Source organism: Urocampus carinirostris, chromosome 10 (genome assembly GCF_059441175.1).
Source record: "Urocampus carinirostris isolate Australia breed hairy pipefish chromosome 10, RoL_Ucar_1.0, whole genome shotgun sequence".
In the NCBI taxonomy this organism is placed as follows: domain Eukaryota; kingdom Metazoa; phylum Chordata; class Actinopteri; order Syngnathiformes; family Syngnathidae; genus Urocampus; species Urocampus carinirostris.
Genome location: NC_142358.1, coordinates 16,236,723 through 16,259,756, shown reverse-complemented (window position 1 = coordinate 16,259,756; position 23,034 = coordinate 16,236,723). Strand labels below are relative to the sequence as shown.

General features: G+C 38.2%; 1 protein-coding gene across 3 annotated transcripts in view; it reads left to right on the top strand.

Moving 5' to 3' along the window:
* ttc12 (tetratricopeptide repeat domain 12) overlaps positions 1-23,034 on the top strand; it is a 67,397-nt gene that overhangs the window by 17,379 nt on the left and 26,984 nt on the right. For all 3 annotated transcript variants that reach the window (XR_015851552.1, XM_088345892.1, XM_088345890.1), the window contains exons 7-13: positions 1,666-1,737; positions 2,312-2,372; positions 6,523-6,711; positions 14,684-14,753; positions 17,057-17,145; positions 21,376-21,544; positions 21,957-22,052. Coding sequence is in view for 2 of the 3 variants with exons in the window: in XM_088345892.1 (XP_088202018.1) it covers positions 1,666-1,737; positions 2,312-2,372; positions 6,523-6,711; positions 14,684-14,753; positions 17,057-17,145; positions 21,376-21,544; positions 21,957-22,052 (746 nt within the window). In the remaining variant the exon portion in view is untranslated. The remainder of the gene's footprint in view (positions 1-1,665; positions 1,738-2,311; positions 2,373-6,522; positions 6,712-14,683; positions 14,754-17,056; positions 17,146-21,375; positions 21,545-21,956; positions 22,053-23,034) is intronic.

The following is a 23,034-nucleotide window of genomic DNA, read 5'->3' as shown; positions in this document are numbered from 1 at the left end:
AATATTTGAATAAAGAGGAAGAAATGAAAGATGTCTGTAAGGAATCCGGTTCATTGATCAATCGAAAAAAATAATCGACTGATTCATCGACTATGAAATTAATCGTTGGGTGCAGCCCTAGTGTAGCATGAAAGTTATAAAAACTGACAGCTGTATATTCTTTGTCTTTAAGAAGTACTAACATCACTTTGGTCTTCATCTTTATCTAAGTACAGACCTTTCATAATTGATATTTTTCTATTTTTCCCTTTATTTTCTATTGTACTCCAATTATAAACATCATAATCACGAAAAAAGATAAGAGTTTAGTTTATTCTTATTTATTGACAACAGGGACTTGATTGTAAGGATGTTCTCTGTTTAAATGTTTGGTAACAATCGAGATTAATAAAACTAATATAAAATTATTATGAAGTATTAAGTTTGTATCAAAATTAATTAATACCACCATCAAATATTATTCTTAAAGATTAGGTAAACATAAAATTCAAGCATCATTTTATTATATGGGCCCTTTGTGTTTCTATAATGCATCATTGAATTGCTTTTTATCCATTTCTGGGGAAGTCTATATCTTGAATTACTGTTGAGTAAAGATGACATCTCATTGGCTCAGGCTTCAGCGAGCAGACAAACCCTGATAGATTCTAAGCTGAGCCCTGGGCAACCGCGACGGCATTTTAACAATAGAACCTTTTTGAAACATCCACCTGCAGGATCAAATGTGATGGATTTTGCTTTTTACCCGTAGTACACTCAAAATGAAAAAGAGAAGACATTAATGCATTTCGGACTTTTTGGACAGCGAGAACAGGGGTGAACCCCTAACCTCCGATGAGAAATTCCAACCTTTGCTAACGGCCCTCCTCTGAGCCCTTTTATTAAATCTCCTGTGTTATAAAATCAGATTTGCCCCTAAAGGTGTGGATATCAAAGAACAGCAAAATTATTGGCTGATACTGAAAATTACGTAAATGGTGCAAAATAGTCAAAATACAAATCCACAGAGAGTTATAATAGTCTAAATAATGAAATGGCATCCTATTCAATATCCTTTACAGTTGTCTAACGCTAAACACAGAGTAAACTTATCATCTACCTATATTATATTCATTTAAATGCTGTGTTTACACGAGCACATATTATTTTAGGAAATCCTTCCGCTTTGTGTTTCACAGTCAACATTTCTTCTAAAAAAAATCTTTAACTATCATAGAGAATATTACATTCATTTTATTTTAATCTTTTCGAGAACAGAGTAGCTAAGACCTTCACCTGCATAGTTCAAGAATTGGACTGCTCCCAGGGGCTCTAAACATGCATAATCTAACTTCCAGGAAAATGACTACTGAATTAACTGAACTAATGTAAAAACAGATGGGAAGTAATGGATGTTTATACGTGTACATTGGTGGAGAGTCCATATTGTAGAAAAACATGATCTTTTTTGTGTTTACAATACATCAAAAGAAAAACACATTGCAGATATTCTATATACTATTTTGGTATGAGTTTCGAAAATATTCACCTCATTACTATTTATTTCAATATCAGAAAGGTGCCTTGATTGTTTTGGGTTTATTGATAAAATAAAATGTTGCATGACTATCAAATTTCACTACCTTTGTGGCCTTACTAATGATCTACTCTATATTTTTAACACAGTGTAACAAAAACTGCGTGAAGGCTTACCTCCACATGGGCAAGGCTTATCTCGGGTTGAAGAAGTATCATGAGGTGAGTATGATTAGCTGTGATTGTATCTAATCAAGCCGTTTCTTCTTCACCACATTGCTTCTGTGCAGCCACAGCATGCTCACTCAAATAATTCCAACGCTCACGCTTGTGAAGGTGGTGATTAAAGAACAACTTAACAGAATTCCTATGCTCCACAAGCTGCTAAGCTAGCTTACTGTCCATCCACATGAAAGTCAGTTCCCCACTTTTCGTGAGAAGCATCTTTAGATCGTTGCTTGTGTTTCTCTTAAGGCAGTAGCTCTGATCCATATTTCCATCACATATTTATGAAGAGACGGTAACTGGAGGTTTTCAAACAGTAGCTGTGGAAGGGGGAATCATTGTTTTTTTCCAATTTATTTAGAATCTTGTGGATGAAAAGGTAGAGAATGAATAATGTAGGACAGAGCGCAATTGAATATCTCAGTAAACATGATAAAAACATGTCATTAACTTCTGATTGCTTGCTTTTTCTGCGTAACGTCTTTTACAGCAATGTGCTCGATAATGAGATATGAATATGATAAATGTGGATTTACACTGCATTAAAAAAATGTTTATTTTTCCCTTCCAGTCCAGAACTTGCTTTGAAAAGATAACTCAGCTTGAACCGCAAATGCAAAACATGGCTCAAGGTAAATTAAAAGTCATCCCTCATTGCTCATCTAAACACATTCCGTGCCTGTGACAACTATTACATTTAGCTAGACTGGCTGTAAAAATTCTATTTATAAAACACATTTACAATATAATCTCATCTCATCTCATCAGCCGTACCGCTTATCCTCATTAGGGTCGCGGGGGGGCTGGAGCCCATCCCAGCCATCTCCGGGCAGTGGGCAGGGGACACCCTGAACTGGTTGCCAGCCAATTGCAGGGCACACAGGGACAGACAACTCATTCGCTCATTCACACCTAGGGACAATTTGGACCGGCCAATTCACCTGAAATGCATGTTTTTGGAATGTGGGAGGAAACCGAAGTGCCCGGAGGAAACCCACGCAAGCACGGGGAGAACATACAAACTCCGCACAGGAAGTCTGGAGCTGGATTTGAACCCACGACATGAACTGTGCCGCACAAGCGCTAACCACTGCTCCGCCGTGCTGCCGACATTTACAATATAATACATGTAAAATACAATATTTTACCCTTTACTTTTAAATAAATCAAATAACTGGTTGCATTCTGAATTTGAAAGTTAGTTTGCCACAGTATGCCCATGAAAGTTCTCTTCTATCCAGCTCATTTCATTCTCAGGGCACCCAATCGATCTCATCTGGACTGTTTCTGTTGTTGTCGCGGGAGACGTTTCACCTCTCATCGCAGCAAAAACAATCCAGGTGCAATCGATTCTGTGCCCTGCGTTCCAAGTTGGTAGTTTATTGAAAAAAAGAAGAATGTTGCCATTTCCCAAACGAGTACTGTATTTTCCAATATGTTATTTTTCGTTATAATTTTCATTCACAAAAGGCAATTTGTTTTTCTAGACATGGGGTGCGAAACAATTTAAATACGGTTCAACTGGAAAGAGGAACAATCAGATTTGGCTCATTTTAGATAACATATGTCAAACATATGGCCCGCAAGCCGGATCCGGACCATTGGATGATTTGTTCAGGCTGCCATACATTTCTGAGTATGTCAAAAAAGAAGCGGGTCTCTTGATCAATATTATCAAAAGTTAGGATTTTTTTTTTTTTTTAACAAATGCAAACCAAATGCTCTCTCCGGCTGCTAGAGAGGAATGTTTTTTTTGGCGCAGTGAGTTGGTTCAGGTGTAAAACTGCATTAACTCAACTGTTAAAATAAACCAGTTAACAAATGAATAGCCAAACATGAAGATCTCTTCTCCCTATTGTTTGTGAAAGTGTTTGAAAAAGATCTCTTGTTATACTTGACTTTAATATGTAAGGGAGGTTACTAATCTGTAGGCTGAATGATAAATCTTAATACTGGAAAAAAAGCTAAACACTTGGAGTTGACATTCTTTTATTGATCAGCCCCTCCTATACCATATCTAAAATTTCTCCTATCTCGAATGAATTTTCCCCATAATAACTGAAAACCATTTAATCCTTTCCCATCCTCCCATAACAGTCCGAGTGAACCCTAAATAGCTATAAAATACATCTTCCTGAGCAGTATTTTAAAACAGAAAGATGCAATTTGGCCCCTTTCAATACACACATATTTTTTCAAGTTAAAACCATGGTTTTTGGTTCAAAGCATTTTTTAAGCCTAGTTGTTTTGTCAAATTACAGAAATAGTGTTGGTATTTTAAGATCTCCCCTTGCAGGCTTTGAGCATGTGGACTACGCAGACTGCTAAAAGGATCACAGGTCCTACTTGTTCCAAGAATTAATTTCTTCATTTAATCTTTAAGATTGATCTATTTTGTTCTCATTATTTTTTTAAATTAAATAGATGTCATCCATCGCTTGTAGCATTGAATCTGTTTGCCTGCTTCTTTTTCTTTTTACCTCCTTACACCCAAGCTTTGCCCTGTTTACACCAAGTTTATTAATGTATTAATTTTGAAGGAGAGAAAACCACATTCGCACTAAAGCCTTTTTTTAGAGGCTGAATATTTTAACAATGTGTGAAAGTGGTTTTAAATTATTGTTCAGGAATCAAAAATTGAATGTATGAAAGCAAAAAATAAATGAATCTGTTTTTATCAAAGGCGTAAACAACAGTCAACACATGACAGCACATGCTCCATGTTGGTACATCACACTTGGTCCCCACTACTAAACCAGGACACGTTTGGATTCATTTGCATTCAGAAGCGTTTCCAATTGACCAGGGCAGCGATTCCTTAGGTATTCATGATTGTACTTTTCCACTCACCAAAATCATGGATAAGTGGGCTGAGGAGACAAATCTATTCTGATGCAAAGATTGGAGTAGTTGTTGGAGAAGTACAAACAACCAAAACACACTGTTTGAAATGCTTAATGCAGGTTGGACAGCAACAATGCAAACTGATTATAGAAAAACTGCTGCTGTTCTTTCCGTTGCATAGAAAACACAGTCTCCAACAAAGATAAACTAGATTTTAGATCAAAATCTCATCGCTTTTTTTCCAATCTTTTTATGAACATGAAACATATTTATAAACATAATTACTCAGACACTAACATAAGCGTATTTCTGTCAAACCAGAAAAAAAAATCCGTTTTTACATCAAAACATTCTCGTTTTAATGCAATGAATAATGCAATATTTATTTTACGTAAAAACAAAAACAATATTATACAAGATAAGAAAGTAATAATATAATTTGCATTTTCTTTTTTCTTTGTTTTTGGTGTAGCATACATAGGCCTCCATATAAACTAAAACCAATACTTTTCCTCAAATGCTTTGTATATTTTTTGTATTACCTTTCTAAAGCAACACCTAATAACTTTGTTTTTGGTGGTACCTTAATCAACATGGGAATGGGAAGTGAGACATATGCTTTAAGGCAGTGTGCACTAGGCCTGCATGATTTAGGGAAAAAAACAACAAATTACAATTTTTCATCCCAGTATTGCAATTTCGATGCGATTTTCAATTTCAAAAGAAGAGTGCATTTTTTTGTGCTAGTTTTTTGCGAGTAACCGTCCAGTTGTCCTCGGGTCAAAATGACCCGCCCAAAAACCCCCAAAACGATCCCATCGGTTTATATTTTATTTAACACAAGTCAAGTCACATTTATCTGTATAGGCCTCAATCAAAATGTCTGAAAGGACTGCCGGGCCACAATTCCACCATCCCCTGATCTAAAACCAACATGCTAAATGTTATGACTTTTACTACATTGGCCAGAAAAATGAAATGGTTTTGTTTCACATTTTCAGGTAATCTGTATGTAAAAGTACAAAATTGCTCCTTAAAATGAATACATTGGGGTTAATTACTTTGAGATCTTTTAAACTTAGGAAACAACGCCCTCCTCTGAGGAGCTTTGTCATGGTTGCCTTCTGCTCACACAAGGCTCATACCTCAGTGTTTTGCAATTATACAATAGCACTACGTCACATGGCAGCACCACGCCGCAGTGGTTAGCGCGTGTGCGGCACAGTTCTGAGGTCATGGGTTCAAAACCAGCTACCAACCTTCCCATGCGGAGTTTGCATGTTCTCCCCTTGCTTGCGTGAGTTTCCTCCGGGAACTCCGGTTTCCTCCCAGATTCCAAAAACATGCATGTCAGGTTAATTGGCCGGTCAAAATTGTCCCTAGATGTAAATGAGCGAGCGAATTGTCTGTCCCTGTGTGCCCTGCGACTGGCTGGCAACTAGTTCAGGGTGTCCCCTACCCACTGCCCGAAGATGGCTGGGATGGGCTCCAGCACCCCTGCGACCCTACTGAGGATAAGCGGTGCAGATAATGGATGGATGGATGGACTACTTCACATGGCAAAATGTGCACTATTCGATATTTTGCGTGGATAAATGTTACCCATCTTTAAGATTCTTTGTGCCGATGATGCATTACCCCATGAGAAAGGCACCATCAACTTAGTTATAGCTCGAATTTTTCAAGCAAAGTTTTTAAAGTATGGATTTCAAGTAAAAAAGTTGTTAAATGTTGCTTCAAAAACATCTGTTTGATCCTCCCTCTGTTTGAATCACAGTTAAAAGCCTTTAGGTCATAAAATTAAAACTGACTGAAACAAATCATAAAGAATTTGATTTGGCTGCTATGGATGATTCTGAGTTATAATATTCTAAGTGCCATAAGGACAAATTTGTTTTGGATAGACATGACGCTTGTGTTTCTGCTCTTGTAACACAGAATATTTGACTAAGACGGAGCTGGAAGAGAAGAAGGAGATTCAGGAATTCGAGGCGATGCAAGATATTGACAAGGGAGTAGAAAAGGCCAAACTAATCCCTCAGCTTGTGGAGAAGCTCTTAGAGCCAGACCAGACGCTGCTCTACTACTGCGGGATATTGGAGATTCTCTCTCAAGCAGTGAATGACTGTGAGTATTCATCCTAAAAGAATCTTTCCTTTGTAAATGTAGCTGTCTACGCTGAGTCAATTTGTTCTCATTGAAGTCTTTACGTAATAACTTGCTCCACTGATTCACCGACCTTTGCCCGGTTAAGAAGTTATGAAAGGAGTATGGATCAGAAAAAGGCAGAGTTTAAGTGCTTGCACTGACTCACCTGAAGCGCATCAACAGGAAGGTCTTTTAGTCGGTTGATAGCAGGGTAAACCGTTTGAATAACTTTCCACTTCTTCACTTATTGTTTCACTTCTTCTCGTCTTTGAACTTAGTTTTGTGGGCAAATACATCTGTTGTTATCATGGACCCACTTGGGGTGATGCGGAAGCACAGAGCAGAAACACAGATTATTGCAGTAACAAGGTCTTTTTTCGGACAAGGTTTGGTAAACTGAAAATCAGGGGGCGGGGTGATAATTGTCGGCCGTGATGCAGGCAAGAGGAGGGCGGTCCGGTAAACTTGATCAGGAAATGCGACAGCCCTACGGTTCGGCAGGCGATACTTGTTATCCGGAAGGGCAGGCAAGGGTTTTGTACTCTGTGATCACAACAAGACTATCACAAGAGGGCTTTGTACGTTATAAGGTAGGCAACGAACTAGCACCAAGCCAAGGAGACAAAAAGTTTAAATAGTGACGAGGGAGAAAGAGAGCAAAGGGGGGAAAGCAGAACTGAGTGCAGGACTGTGACACTTGTGGAAAGTTTGGTCAAACTACACGTGTGAGCATTTCCTTCTTGGATTTTGCTGGACCACCACATGCAGCTGACTCCTGGCCAATTTGAAGTGGCTCCCCACATAACTAATTCAACTGAGAGAGGCACTCGTATCAAAAACAGCAGCCAAGAGGAAGAAGTAGCTACAGGAGATCGGGTTTAACAAAAAACATATATACAGTGCATCCGGAAAGTATTCACAGCGCTTCACTTTTTCCACATTTTGTTATGTTACATTCTCATTCCAAATTGTATTAATTTAATCTCTTATCTCAAAATTCTACACAAAATACTCCATTATGACAATGTGAAAACGTTTTTTTTCCCTTTTTTTGAATTTATTAAAAATAGAAAACTAAGAAATCACATTTACATAAGTATTCACAGCCTTTGCTTAATGCTTTGTTGATCCACCTTTGGCAGCAAATACAACCTCAAGTCTTTTATATGATCCCACAAGTTTAGCACACCTATCTTTAGGCAGTTTTGCCCATTCTTCTTTGCAATAAGTCTCAAGCTCAATCAGGTTGGATGGGAGACGTTTGTGCACAGCCATTTTCAGATGTTCGATCGGATTCAGGTCTGGACTCTGGCTGGGCCACTCCAGGACATTCACAGAGTGGTTCTGAAGCCAATCTTTTGAGATCTTGGCTGTGTGCTTTGGGTCATTGTCCTGCTGAAAAATGAACCTTCGCACCAGCCTGAGGTCAAGAGCGCTCTGGAGCAGGTTTTCATCCAGGATATCTCTATATATTGCTGCATTAATTTTTCCTTCTATCCTGACTAGTCTGCCAGTTCCTGCTGCTGAAAAAACATCCCCACAGCATGATGCTGCCACCACCATGCTTCACTGTAGGAATGGTATTGGCCTGGTGATGAGCGGTGCTTGGTTTCCTCCAAACATGGCGCCTGGCATTCACACCAAAGAGTTCATTCTTTGTCTCATCAGACCAGAGAATTTTGTTCCTCAAGGTCTGAGAATCATTCAGGTGCTTTTTGGCAAATTCCAGACGGGCTTCCATGTTCCTTTTACTAAGGAGTGGCTTTCGTCTGGCCACTCTACCATACAGGCCTGATCGGTTGATTGCTGCAGAGATGGTTGTCCTTCTGGAAGGCTCTCCTCTCTCCACAGAGGAACGCTGGAGCTCTGACAGAGTGACCATCGGGTTCTTTGTCACCTCCCTGACTAAGGCCCTTCTTCCCCGATCGCTCAGTTTAGAAGGCCGGCCAGCTCTAGGAAGAGCCCTGGTGGTCCCAAATGTCTTTCATTTACGAATAATGGAGGCCACTGTGCTCATTGGGACCTTCAAGTCAAGTCAAGTCCAGTCATTTTTATTTGTATAGCCCTAAATCACGAAGAGTCTCAAAGGGCTTCACAGATCACTACACTATATTACACAGACTATTTTTCAGCCGACGAGAAGAGTAGGTTATTCATATGCTATGGAGTAGAAGTGAGTTTTAAGTTTAGATTTAAACATTTCCACTGAGGTTGCAGATCGGATCTCAGGGGGAAGAGCATTCCACAGCACCGGTCCCCGGATGGAGAACGCTCTCGAACCAGCAGAACACTTCTTTGCTCTTTGGATCACCAGAAGACCGGCACTCTCAGATCGTAGGCTTCGGACCGGGACGTAGGTGTAAATCAGATCTGTAAGATAAGAGGGAGCAAGTCCATGTATGATTTTGTACAATACTAAGAGAACCTTGAAATCACATCTATGGCTAACTGGGAGCCAATGCAGGTTAGCCAAAATTGGTGTGATGTGATCGGACTTTTTTGTCCTAGTTAAAAGCCTCGCTGCGGCATTTTGTACCAGCTGAAGTGACTTGATTCTAGACTTCGGGAGACCAGAGAGTAGTGTATTACAGTAATCGAGACGGGAGGTGACAAACGCATGAATTATAATTTCCGCATCAGACTGAGACAGTATTGAACGGATTTTAGCAATGTTACGAAGATGGAAGAAAGCGGTTCTAGTAATTTTCTTTACATGCATTTCAAAGGATAGATCAGGGTCAAATATGACACCTAAATTTTTAACTGAGTCACTCTGTGTGATGTGACATTTGTCAATGTTCACAGCAGTTTTTGAGAATATATCACGGCATTTAGATGGACCAATGACTAATATTTCGGTCTTTTCAGAGTTAAGACGCAAGAAATTGAGTGACATCCACTCTTTTATCTCAATGAGGCAGGCCTCCAAATTTCCACAGTTTAGTGTGGGAGATTCCTCCAACGGAAGATATAGTTGAGTGTCGTCAGCGTAGCAGTGGAAGCTGATATTGTACTTGCGAATAATATCACCTAATGTAAGCATGTAAATGCTGAAAAGAAGGGGGCCAAGCACTGAACCCTGCGGAACACCGCAGGTAACATTAAAGGGCTCAGATGTCATTTCACCATATTTAACACAGTGCGTCCTATCTGAGAGGTAGGATCTGAACCACGAGAGGACGGTTCCTGAGAGACCAATCCATTTTTCCAACCGTTCTAGTAGGAAATTGTGGTGCACTGTGTCAAAAGCAGCACTAAGATCCAGCAGCAGCAAAAGTGATGAAGCGCCAGAATCCATTGCCAGTAGGAGATCATTTGTTACCTTGATCAGAGCTGTCTCAGTAGAGTGGTTAGCCCTGAATCCTGATTGCATGGATTCAAAAAGGTTATTCTCGGATATGAAAACATTTAGCTGCTGTGCCACTACTTTTTTAAGTACTTTAGAGAGGATAGGTTTTCAAAGCAGCAGAATTTTTTCTGTATCCTTCCCCAGATTTGTGCCTCAAGACAATCCTGTCTCGCAGGTCTACAGACAGTTCTTTTGACTTCATGCTTGGTGTTTGTGCTCTGACATGCACACTCAACTGTGGGACCTTATATAGACAGGTGTGTGCCTTTCCAAATCATGTCCAATCAACTGAATTTACTGCCGGTGAACTCCAATTAAGATGTAGAAAGATCTCAAGGATGATCAGTGGAAAAAAGATGCACCCGAGCTCAATTTTGAGCTTCATGGCAAAGGCTGTGTATACTTATGTAAATGTGATTTCTTAGTTTTCTATTTTTAATAAATTCAAAAAAAGTAAAAAAAAAACGTTTTCACATTGTCATGATGGAGTATTTTGTGTAGAATTTTGAGATAAGACATTAAATTAATACAATTTGGAATGAGGCTGTAACATAACAAAATATGGAAAAAGTGAAGTGCTGTGAATACTTTCCGGATGCACTGTAGCTGTCGGGCACAAATTAGATGTTTGGATTTCTGACACCGTCATCTCTGTGGCAGAGCTGGACTTAAGAAATATCCTGTCTGCATTCTGGTTCTTTGGTTTAGGGTTTGAATCCTTGTTTAAGCCTCTGTAGTAGCAAAAAATGTATGTGTGACTTTGATTGTTATTTTTGTTTTATCCATGGAGGTTAATTTTTAGGTGTATATAGGTTAGAATGCTTTGGTTGTCAGACAGGTGCCCTACCCGAAATGGCAAAGGGTTTTGAACACTAACCTAAACGGCAAAGCTGGCTTACTGTTGTTGTCCCTTTGGCTCAGGTGTATCTATTGTACTCTGCGTATTTTAACAGACTCTACTGAAATAAATAGACTTGTCTTTCTTTAAATTGAAGACTACTGTAACCATGTTACTTTAGATCACAGTTAAGTCAACAGAGCAATGGCTTAAGTGAATTCAAGTATCCACCAGTGTTTTAAACAACTTCTTCAATAGCTTCATTTTATGGGATCTCCAAGTGATTACATGCGCCTTAGACTCTTGCGGATGTTACTTTGTCTATTTGTGATCTGTGATTGGTGACTAGATCATCGGCATCTCTCAGAATGTATCTATGGAGTTCTAACGCTACTTATCACAATACTGCAAAAACCCTTTGATTACCATTCAGTATTCACTTTAGAGGCTGATATAAGAGAATTTGTTAAGTGATAGCCCAACATTTCTAAATAAATCTGTTTTAAAATGGCATCTTATTCTGGAATTTCAAACCCCCCAAAAATCAACAATGCCTCTGGATTGATTAACCTCCACTTTGTGAAATGATTGGACAGAAGCGCAAGCATCAAACAAATTATATGCATCCCTTTGGAACTGTGATTAAACCTTCTGCTTTACGGTTCAGAAATAAAACAATTCATGAACAGAAAAATGGGACTGTCTCAGGTTGAGGTGCAAACAAAACCGAGTTCTGTGACAGCAGCATGGAGTAATAATCTTTTCAAAGCCATCCTGGCAGCGACTTAATGGAACATCTGTGCTTGAAGGTGTCAACGCCATCAGCAGGATTGCACTCAACCCTGTCACATTTCGAGGGCGTGGGAAGGGAAGGAATGGAAAAAAACAGCTTGTCAGCTCTGAAGCTAAATGACATCCTAGCATGAAGTTCTTGAGATGGGTTCCTGGAGCCTGCTGGGCATTTGTGCTGCACTTGTGCAATGATTAGCTTTTTCTAAATCTGTCAAACTCAGAACATAATTTTTTGAATACCCATTTAATTTCACGAGTATGGTTTTTACTCAAAGTTAAAGTATATACCGTGCAAAGAAATACAAAGTAGAGAAAAAAAGTTGAAAACACTACAGGTAATTTACTAAGTACTAAAGACAAAAAATACATATATTTAAATGTATACAAGTAAAAGTATCTTGCACTGAATCAGCCATATCTCTTAATAGTCCACCACAAAGTATTGAACCCCATACACTGGAGAACAAATAAGTACAGTAATTGTCAACCCTAGCAAAATGAATTACTGAGTTTTAATCGGTGGAGAAATGGCAAAGCAAATTGTTACTGGTTGCTGGTTGCGTGGTAGTTTTAAATGCCTCTGCATTGCATCACTCTGGAAAGTGTCCATCATGACAAATATTTAGAAAAACAACACGGATAATAACTAGCAGGTAATTTAAAAAACAAATTGTGCAGTAAAAAGTGCTGTACCTGATCTAAAAATTCAAAACATTTCTGGATGTACTTTTACTCTGTTACTTGATTCAGATGTATTTCTTTTAAAATACAAAAAATAAATGATAACATACTTAATTAATGCAAAATACATTTGGGGAATATAGTGATATTTGTCTGCTATTTGTATCAATACGTGTTCTGCTCTCTTTGTGTGTGTGTGTGTGTGTGTGTGTGTGTGTGTGTGTGTGTGTGTGTGTGTGTGTGTGTGTGCAATTTTAGCATCAGCTTAACTCATCTCCCAAAAAAGTGCAGTCAAGAGTAGTGGTCAAGCTCAACTGTATTCCAAAACATAGTAAAACTGATACATACAATGAGAATTCGGTGAGTCTGACACCACACCACAAATGATTGACAACAAATATTAAGCTCTTAGCAATTAAAGTGAAATACATTAAAAATATATATCTATAAAAAACATTTTTGGAAACTTTCAGACAATGGGTCAAAGGCACAACAATGGAAGAGGATGGCTGTTGATGGTGATGGTTCCATTTGTCCAAGGAGAATGATTAAATACTGAACCAACATGGCTCCTGGTGCAACCCAACTTTCTGTTTGAAAGTTTCCTTCAAAATAGATGTGGAAAACGAATGAATCTCTCCCCAATCACTAATGTATTTAGTCTCAGAATGGGTGTCAGTTTAAAATAAATGGTAATGAGCATCACTAGTAATAATAATCAAATTCTAGATGACAGGAACATTTACAATTTTATTAATATATTATTCTACTGCTTTTGCAATTAATAATAAGAAAAACGATGTTGAAGAATATCATTATTCTTAACCTTCAGACTCTTTCCTCTTCCAAAGCTTCCACAGGTGAAATGTGAATGTACTTGTAAAAGCATTCTGTTTCTACAGCCCTTTACAACAATCCTTTCGGCGTACCAAAGTGCTTTACAGTAATAACAGAGAAGCAATAAGTAAAAACCAACCCCCCATAAAACACCAATAAAAGACAACAAAAACAATAAAATACAAGGGTACCAAATGAGGGAAAATTTGTTGGCTTTAAACGTCCGCACCGCTTTCACCAACTTATCTGGAGGAATTTTCAAAAGGTAGACATTGAAGTTTGCATTTAATCCATCACACTCACTGCCTCTTTTTTCTTCTAAATGGTAATTTTACCACTCTTTGGTCACCCTCCAAACCCATGCTATCAAAACAAATTTCAGAAATGACAGAATGGGATTCATTTTTTGTGAACTAGCATTTTGTTCTAACATTTGTTTTAATCCTTAATGTGAGTATTGCCCAAGCGATTAAAAAAGTCTTGTAGGAAAGGGCAAGACTTATATAACTCACCGCTGCAGGTATCTCTGCGAGGTGGAGCTGTTTTGGAGCTAGGGTTAAGGGGCTAGGGTTTCAACCCTAAACTTGTTGTGTGACTCGACTGGTAAAAGCCCTGACCTTCACAGACAACGTTATGGGTTCAATCCCCAGCCTTGCCTTTCTAACTTACAGTTAGTAAGGCAAGATTTGGTTAAAGATTGGGTTAGGGTTTTGGTTCTAGCTAGGGTTAGGGTTTGGTTGGAGCTAGGAATTGGGTTTTGGTTGGAATTGGAGTTTTGGTTAGCGTTAGGGTTTGGTTGGAGTTTGGGTTAGGGTCTGTTTGGTGTTAGGGTTTTGGTTTGGCACTTGGCATAGGGGGCTAGGGTTTTAGCCCCAAACTAGGTGCATTAAGTGTAATCATCGTTAGCCCAACTGGTAACATTATGGGTTCGATCATCAGCCACGTCAGTGCAAGCTTATAGTTATGGAGGCAAGGTTTTGGTTGATGCTAGGGTTAGGGTTTTTGTTGAAGCTAGGGTTTGGGTATAGTCAGATCTATGGGTATCCAAACAGATTTTTTTTGTAAACAAGCGTTCCCTTCGAACATTTGTCTTATTCCCTAATTTGAGGACGGCCTAAGCGAGGAAAAAAAAAATCGTCTTGGCGTGCCATTCAGTAGGAAAGGGCAAGACTTATCTAACTCGCCGCTGAAGGTATCTGCAGGGTTGACATTCAGCCTTTAAAAATAATGGTTCGCCTCTCGCTTCGACTTTCTGCGTAATGCCGCTCATCGTTAGCCAGGAAACACACCGCCGCCTCTAAGCTCAGCCTTTTTTTCATGTCCTACACTACTAACAAGGTAAACGCAACTAAGTGTGTGTCACCGCCGTGTCGCCGTGCCCTCTATAGCTTCCATACGGGGATGAAATACGATCGACCGTCACCTCATGTCATTTACCGCTTTCGCCCTAACAGGCAGCGGCCAGACACTTTTCAGGCTGCACGGTGGCTTCGACATCATCGGCAGCAATGACACCACGAGGAGGTAAGGAGGCCAGAGGGAGGCTCAGCTGTCAGCCCTAGGCAGAGCTTTGACAAATGGAGCAGCAGATAGGCACGTTCGCCGACAATGATGGCCGGGTTGAGGGGGATTCTTCTTGACCTGACTGAAGATTATAATCAGGAGGTTGAAAGATGCGAAGCTTTCTTTTTTTTAACCTTCCACGCAGGATTTGCAAACGCTGACTCTGTCATGCCACTCCAGAGCGGTTATAATTAACATGTCGCATCCTTGTCACTAGTTAGCGCTGTCGTCATAAAAGAGGGAATACAGTGCAGCTGCAAATTGGTGAAAAATAACTCGTGTTGATTCTGTTCAGAAACTGGCAGGATTGTTGAAATAATTACAGGCCCTTACTCCACACTTTATTCTCATGCATAATTAATGAGATGCCTTATCAGAAATGTAAAAACAAGTCCAAATATAATACTTTGTTTTGGGAGACAGCGAGGGAGAGAAGTCTTAATTTAACAATACAGCTGTCAAGTTTTTGGTCCGGAATAACCAAGTGCCGGGAGGCAAATGGGCAAGGCGAGGGTATGCACTCGTGATGGCATGATTGAAACTTTTTATATCTGAAAGTAATTATTAGCAGATCATTTGAGAGTTTTTGTAAACATTTAAACTTGGTACAGTGCATGTTAAAGAGGTAATCATAAAGTGGCCCGAGAAGTCTACATAGTTAGACAAAATTATATTTTAGAAAGGGATTTATTTACAGAAAAGGTCCTATATTGGATAGTGTACATACACAGATCAACTACGTTTACTATGATGTTCAGAATTCATTTTTTTTTTAAAGTTACTCAAGCAAAGGTTCCTCTACAAATACATGCTAAAGCATCAGTACCCAAGTGAACAAATAAGGAAGATAGTGTACAGAAGCAGAAATAACTAAGTTTGCCAGAATCTTAATATTTAAATACATCAAAGCTATTCCAACAAACGCTTGGCTACACATCCGGATGAGACGCCGTGTATGGTGTGATACCAACTGGTTTGAATTTAACAAAACACAAATGCACAAGTATGCAGGGAACATACAAAAGTGTGGAATTAATAACCACATGATGTTATGACACTAAACAGCTCTGACAGAACAAAAACACGAAGGGAAGAAAACACATTATATGTTGGAACTCTTGCTAACTCTGATTTAACAAAACAAGAAAGACAACACAGAATATTTTGGAACAATAACTCTTACTGAAGAAAACAAGTAAAACAACGCAGATTATATTGGATCACTAACTCTAAACGCACAAAAAGAAGAAAGACAATGCAGAATATGTTCGAAAACTAACTTTAACTTAACAAAAACATGGAACAAAGACAACACAGGGTATGTTGGAATACCAACTGGTTTTTAGTTAATGAAAAAATTAAAGGAGGGAACACCGGATATGTTGGGACTCTGACTAACAGATTAAAGCATGAAATAAATTCCACACAAGATATGTAGGAATAGCAACTGGTTCTAACTGAACAGAAAATGAAAGGAGGGAACACAGGTTATGCTGGAATACAGACTACAGACTTCTATTACACCATCCCCTGATCTAAAACCTAAGTGAAAGCAAGGAAAAACTCAAAAACCTCAGCATGAGGAAACAAGGAAATCTTTAGAAGGGGCCGCACATTAAGACTTGACTTGATTGCAACTAAAAAAAATATAAGCAAGGAACACAGAATAAGTTGGAACACTAACTAACTTACTGTACAACAAAACAGAAGAAAGTCAGTGGAGGATAGGTTGGAATAGCAACTGAGTCTAACTGGAGAAAAAAACAAAAGGAAGGAACACATGATACGTTGGAACACCAACTAACTAACTGAAGAGCCAACATGTCAGAAAGACAACACTGGATATGTTGGGATAGCAACTGGTTTTAACCAAACAAATCAAACAAAAGAAGGAAACAGAATAAGTCAGAAAACTAACTTAACTGACAAAAACATTGAAAGGAAGGCTGTAAGTGCCCAAGGACTTTTGAACATATAATGTTTTAAGAGTAGAATTTCACTGGAAGCACGAAAAACACAGGACATGACAGTACATAAAGTACAACACATCACAGTAGAGGTATGTCATGAATATATGTTTTTCGTAGAAATTTTAAATTTTCATGTGTGCTGTGGTTCTTTTTCATAGTTAGCAGTCCGTAAATTGCTCCTGGGCCATAATTTGAATATTCCTGTACTCCCAAAAGTGCCTAAATTGATTGAGAAATTATGATTTATATTTGTTAAAAGAAAGGACATGTTTTTCTTCTTATTTTTCTCAACAGTTGCTTGCTGCAGGAAGCAAATGACCCATGCAGCCAAGACTTGTGTGCTTGCATTCTTTATGTTTGGACCACCACCTGCAGGGAAAACGGTACGTAGAGAATAAAATGGAGCGTCATGCTCGACCCTTGCTGGATTTTGCGGTCATTCGATAGTAAAGACAAAACATCTTAGTGATAACTCTATCTGGTGTCGGACCATTTCTTCTTTGACACCTGAGCTCTTCGTTTTATTGTATTCTTAGAATTCAGGGTGATTCATCTCTCCTGGGATATCTTTACAGCTCTTGTATTGATAGATCAATTGCCATACGTCTGGCATACACATTCTAACATCACTCATCTTAGATGAATGAAAGACAGAACTTTGTATTAGGTCCTGTTTTCATTTTGTGATTGTATTGCAATACTTTGGTCCCAGAAATTGATCTTATGAAGTGTTTTTCAACCAGTTTACTGGGAAACCTCGTCTAGTGTACTGCACTTTGTAAAATAAAAAATGTTTAGATTGGTTGAATTATCAGCCATTTGCCAAGTCAAACAATATGATTAATGTTGCCGCTATTTTAAAAAGACGTATCTCCGATTTCTTTGGCATGTTTATATCCATTTTGCAATTTTATTTGATTTTTTCATTTTTTCCATTCCTTCAAAAAAGACACCTTAATCTGATTTATCATGTTGCAATTTATATTTCCGAGCAAGTATTAGAGGTTGAGAAATGTTATCTGAAATTGGAAGTTTCAACTGATGCTTCAATAATCATATGGACAAATTATTTTTTAACAACAAATATTGATTATTTTAAGTAATGTTAAGGGATTTTAAAAAGTAAAGGTAAAAAAAAGGAAAAAAGATTGTAATATAAAAAAAAATCAATATTTTTTAATCTTAGGCTACATTGGTTTTCTTGATAACTCAAACTTAAAGGGACATTGTGTATTAGTAAGTGCCTCCTAAGACAAAAGTATACTTTCATTCATTAAAAAAAAGCTATCATATAATTTTTTTAATAGTCATGGGTCAAGAAATTTGTATTTATAATACATTGCATGAGAGACAGCTGACATGAATGTCCACAATCTTGCTGCTAATGGTACCCCCAAAAAGCATAAACTTTTGATAGGGTGGGCAGAAAAATGGAAGTAAAATGCTGCATTTTGGTAACTTTGAGTCTTCTTAGCACTTGTTTTTTGTTGCACTTTACACTATTGCAGGGGCCAGAAATCTTTGTGACCCAAAGAGCCATAAAAGCTAACTCTTCAGTATATTTTATTTCACTTTGTGATGTTTGATGATTTAATAAAATCTATGACATAATCATAATGCCAGAGCCTGTGACCCATATGAATATAAATACACCACTTAAAGTCCGCCTACCTACTGAAGTTACTTAAGAGTGTTGGGGCTCATATTGATTGTCATTTTTGTCCTAAATAATTGTTTCAAAACAAGGAGCGAGCAAAGTTCTTTTGTAAAAATGTCACAAAATACTGCAAACGAGGATAGCAATGTATTTACCTTTAGTGCAGACGGCGCTGGACGAGGAGGGCGTGTGTATAGCTTCACCCATTCCTACAGTTTACCCAATCAAATTTTTCTAGGTGCTTTGCTAGAGCTTCTTGGTGTTTAAATTTATTGATGTAGCTTTTCGTCATAAAGTGTTATAACAATGAAAATAGATTTTTAAACAAGTTTTCAGATAAAGGATTATTTAGCGATTTACAGCCAAAACTGGGTCTGTTTGTGTGACACCTTGACTGTAAACTGTAATTAAAACTGTCCTACATATACTGGACCAAACCCTTTCACAAATCGGTGTTGTCTCGGCATTGCAGGTGTGACAATCGGCTCCGCAAGTCATACAATGAGTAATATTGCATGGTCTATTTTATCTTCCATTTATATGTACTCATGAAAAAAGCCATATATACCGTAAAATCCGGACTATAGAGCGCACTTGATTATAAGCCGCACGCACTACATTTTGCAAACATTATTGGTTTTGTCCTTACACATGCCGTACTTGTATTTAAACTGTATGCGTCAACATTTAAACATGTAACACAGTCACAAGTTTATCCCAAACCTGATTTTAGGCGCCGCGATTGTAACTGCAAATATAGTACACAATCCATCCACCACAATCGGCGTCATGCACAGGAAATGATACCGGTAGTTAGAATTAAATGCAAACCTTTAAAGTCCAGGTCCCGTTGAAAGTAATCCAACGAAAAAAATGTATATTTCCAAAGGTAAGGGTGGGAAAAATATATATCCACTATTGTCCGCTGCACCAACAAAGAGATTTAACTCAGCTTTACCCCACTTCCTGTCAGCCCGCGTTTGCTCCGCCCCTTCTTTTTTATTCGCTCGTAGAAAACATATCACAATAAGTCTCTGAAATAAATACATTACAAAAATATACAGTTGCAAATACATATTATACATGGTTACACATATTCTCAAAGAAAGACAGTACACCGAGAGAGTTTTCAAAGCTTTAATAATAATAATATAACTTTCATCCCAAACCGTGCCTGTGAAAGGTACCACCACGGTACTCTTAACACGCTTGCAACGCACAAAGCGTAGCTGCTAAAAAAAGCCGTACAGCAATAGCGAAATTCACAGTGATCCGTCCTCGTCTTTCTCCTCATAACTGTCGCCGTCAAGAGCGTCTTCCTCATAATCGGTACGAACCTCTGTCCTCTGTCATACGGACAATTCGAACGTAAACTAAGAGGATGCAGTCTACCTCGGCGCACAATTCCACCGGTCTAAATTTTTCCTTTTGGACTTGAGTGCCGCTGGTGGCCATTAGAAAAATTACATAAATTGGCCGCTTCACTGAATAAGCTGCAGGGCTGAACATTTGGGAAAAAAGTAGTGGCTTATAGTCCGGAATTTACGGTAGCTGGTTCCCGACCCCTGCAATACAGGGACATTTAGTGTTCATATGATACAAACTGTCTCTTAAAGTATTATTTTGGAAGATTTTTAAAAGTAAAAATATACTTTTTAAAATGAATTTACTTCCATTTTATATTTTTTTGCCTGTCTTGACAACTTAAAATTTAGAAAATGCGCAAATTGATCACGTTTTAAAAATTGTCTTCTAATTTGAAAGAGCCTTACAAATGTTACTTTTTTACTCTGTCCGCCACCTCTGGCTTTTGTCATCATTACAGCCTCTGTCGTGCCTGTCCATGATAGGTATGCAATGTCTATAGACTCGAGACTGATGGAAAATGAAAACAAAATGCGGACGTTGGACATAGATACAGAGCACAAATCTGATGCCTGATGAGGTATCTGTATTATAATACAGGCAAGAGGGTGACTAAATTGCTCAACTAAATGTACCGGTACATTCATATGGTAGATTAGCGAAATTTGGGTAAAGTGTAGGTACGTTCAGGGAACTAGCGGGATTGTTACTGAGTTACAAGGCCTGTTAAAATTAAGCATGGGTCTATAATAGATAACTCCTTCCGAAAAAAAAGGTGCAGTGGGACCTATATTAATGAATTTAAGTAGTTCCAGCAGTGACGTTGTATAATGAAACCGTTGTAAATCAAAACAAGTTTCCCCATCGATATGAATTGAAACAGGATTACCGTAAATTATAATCCATTTCAAGGCGATCAAATGCAACCATTAAATCGACTGCAAATTCCCTTTAAGTACAATAATGTTCAGTCAATGTTCATAAATATACCACATAGTATAAAATACAAGAAATATGGCTAAATAAATGCAAAAGAACAAGTTACTATACAGTACAAAGCTTTATTAGCCACGAACGGTTAAATAACAACAACAATGATAAGATGTAAAAAAGTCGGTAAAATGTCTTGGCATGCTTTTCCACTCACTGTGCTGATTTAGTAGCTGGACGCATAAAATAGCGATCAGTGATTCTTATTTTTGTTACATCTCAGAAGGTTTTTAAAATGTTTCAGACAGTTTTCATTGAACATCTCCATTGACTGTCCATTTTTGGCTGCATTGTGATGTCTTTTTGTTCTAAAAGCCTGCAGTTGTTCCCAGCAGGCGAACGTGATTGTGTTCCCAGTGAGCTCTTTTTCTTGTATCCAAATCCTAACAATATTTTCCATATCTTCACTTATTGACATCTTTCGCTTAATAAAACAGTAATACCCGTAGCAGTAAGCCCTGGTGGTTGCAACCAAAGAATTGACGTATGAAACCATTTAGCAATTTAATGCAGGGGAGTTGCAATTGTTTCAACTAGCTTAGAAACCACACAGGACGCTGTCAGTGCGTAAACAAATTTGCCTCACATCTTTCTTTTTTAGAGGAGAACCAGAAAACACTGTTGACTTGTCCAGTGTCCAAAGAGTTGATTGTCCCGTTGGTCTCATCCGACCATAATGAAGTGCAGAAGGAGTGCCTGGAATTGTTACGCGTATTCTCAAGTACTGCGCATGGCAGACGTCTTCTCTTCGACAACTTGGATATCCCCATGTATGACATTTTTTAGCTCTTGGATTTTGTGGTTATTGATACACAGCTCTCAAATTAGGTGCAGTTATCTATTCCCTTTATATTCTATAATGCTTGTTAATTGAATTTCGGAGCAATACAATTTTCAATGCAGCTAGATTTTAGCTTTATTAAAATCTTAATGACTCAATTGTGGAACACGATGTTGATGTTGTGCAAATAACGATGGTATCAGAGGATAACTTCGCTAAGCTATGCGATGCACTATTCAAACCCTTTTTCCCCCTTGGCATTTTTGCCTCGGCGCAACCTCCCAGCGTTTTCCAGTAGGAACGCAGTTTGGAGTTAATAAGGTGTCATTTGCCGAAATGTTTTGTCATTTGTCTCTTTGTGTCCTCTTTTCTATCTGTCCTTCCTTAATCTGACTGCAAAGGTTAACGAGAAGCCTCATGGCGTGCATCTCCAGGCCAGGCCAGCAACGGGAGGACAGAGCGCTTCTCATTTTGCAAGAGTTGGCGAAAGAAAAAAAGTACAGCCACACAATAATGCTCACATACTAGGGTGGAGGGATACTGACATTTTTTTTGTATCAGTCCAGTCCATGTAAATACATAGTAGTATAAATCGACACTGATCCAATGCTTTTTGCTTGGAAATCTCACGATCATTGAATAATCAAACCCTTCCCCCCTTAAATTAGTTTAGAATTACGATAGAAACAGCCTTATAAATGTCTTTTAACATTAAAAAAACAATGCAAACTTTAACAGTATCAAAAAATATATGAATATTTAAATTTCAACTGTCTGAGAACAAAAGTCAAAGCGAGTCAAAAAGAAAAAAACTAGAATGTAACAGAAATACAAATATAACAAAGTTACCACGACAAATATAAGACCTTCCATTGCGAAATACAGTAATACCTCTAATTGCAAATGTCTCTACATACAAAAAGTTTGAGGTTACAAAGTACCTGAACGGGAAAATATTGCCTCTAGTTACAAAGGTGTTTTAGGATACAAAGCAAAAAATACAGAAGAGCACGTGCTGCCATTGGGCACTCTCAGACTTCTACCTGGCAATCAGATGTGTATGCGTGAATTCCGGCATGCTCTTGGTGTCCCCTGTTAAAAGTTAAATGAACATTTTTATTATTTCCTTTATTCGTTGTTTTTTTACTTTATCTGCCTCTCGTTTTATGTTGATTGTGCCGTAATCTAATCTTAACATGTATTTGTTTCCTGGTCTTTTATGATTTATTAAAAATGTACATACTTTTGCGGGTAATGGAACGGATTAGTGCATTTGCACTCAAAAGGTGTCTCTACTTACAAATGTTTCAGATTATTCCTACAACAAATTAAATTTGTAAGTAGAGATACCGCCGTACTTTTAAAATGTAGTCAAAGTGCAAATGCTGTAAACAATATGATGTAAAAAACCTTTAACAGTATAAAAACTGAAATACCATCAATGACAACAACTGTTTCAAGTGAGAGAAACCGAAAAAG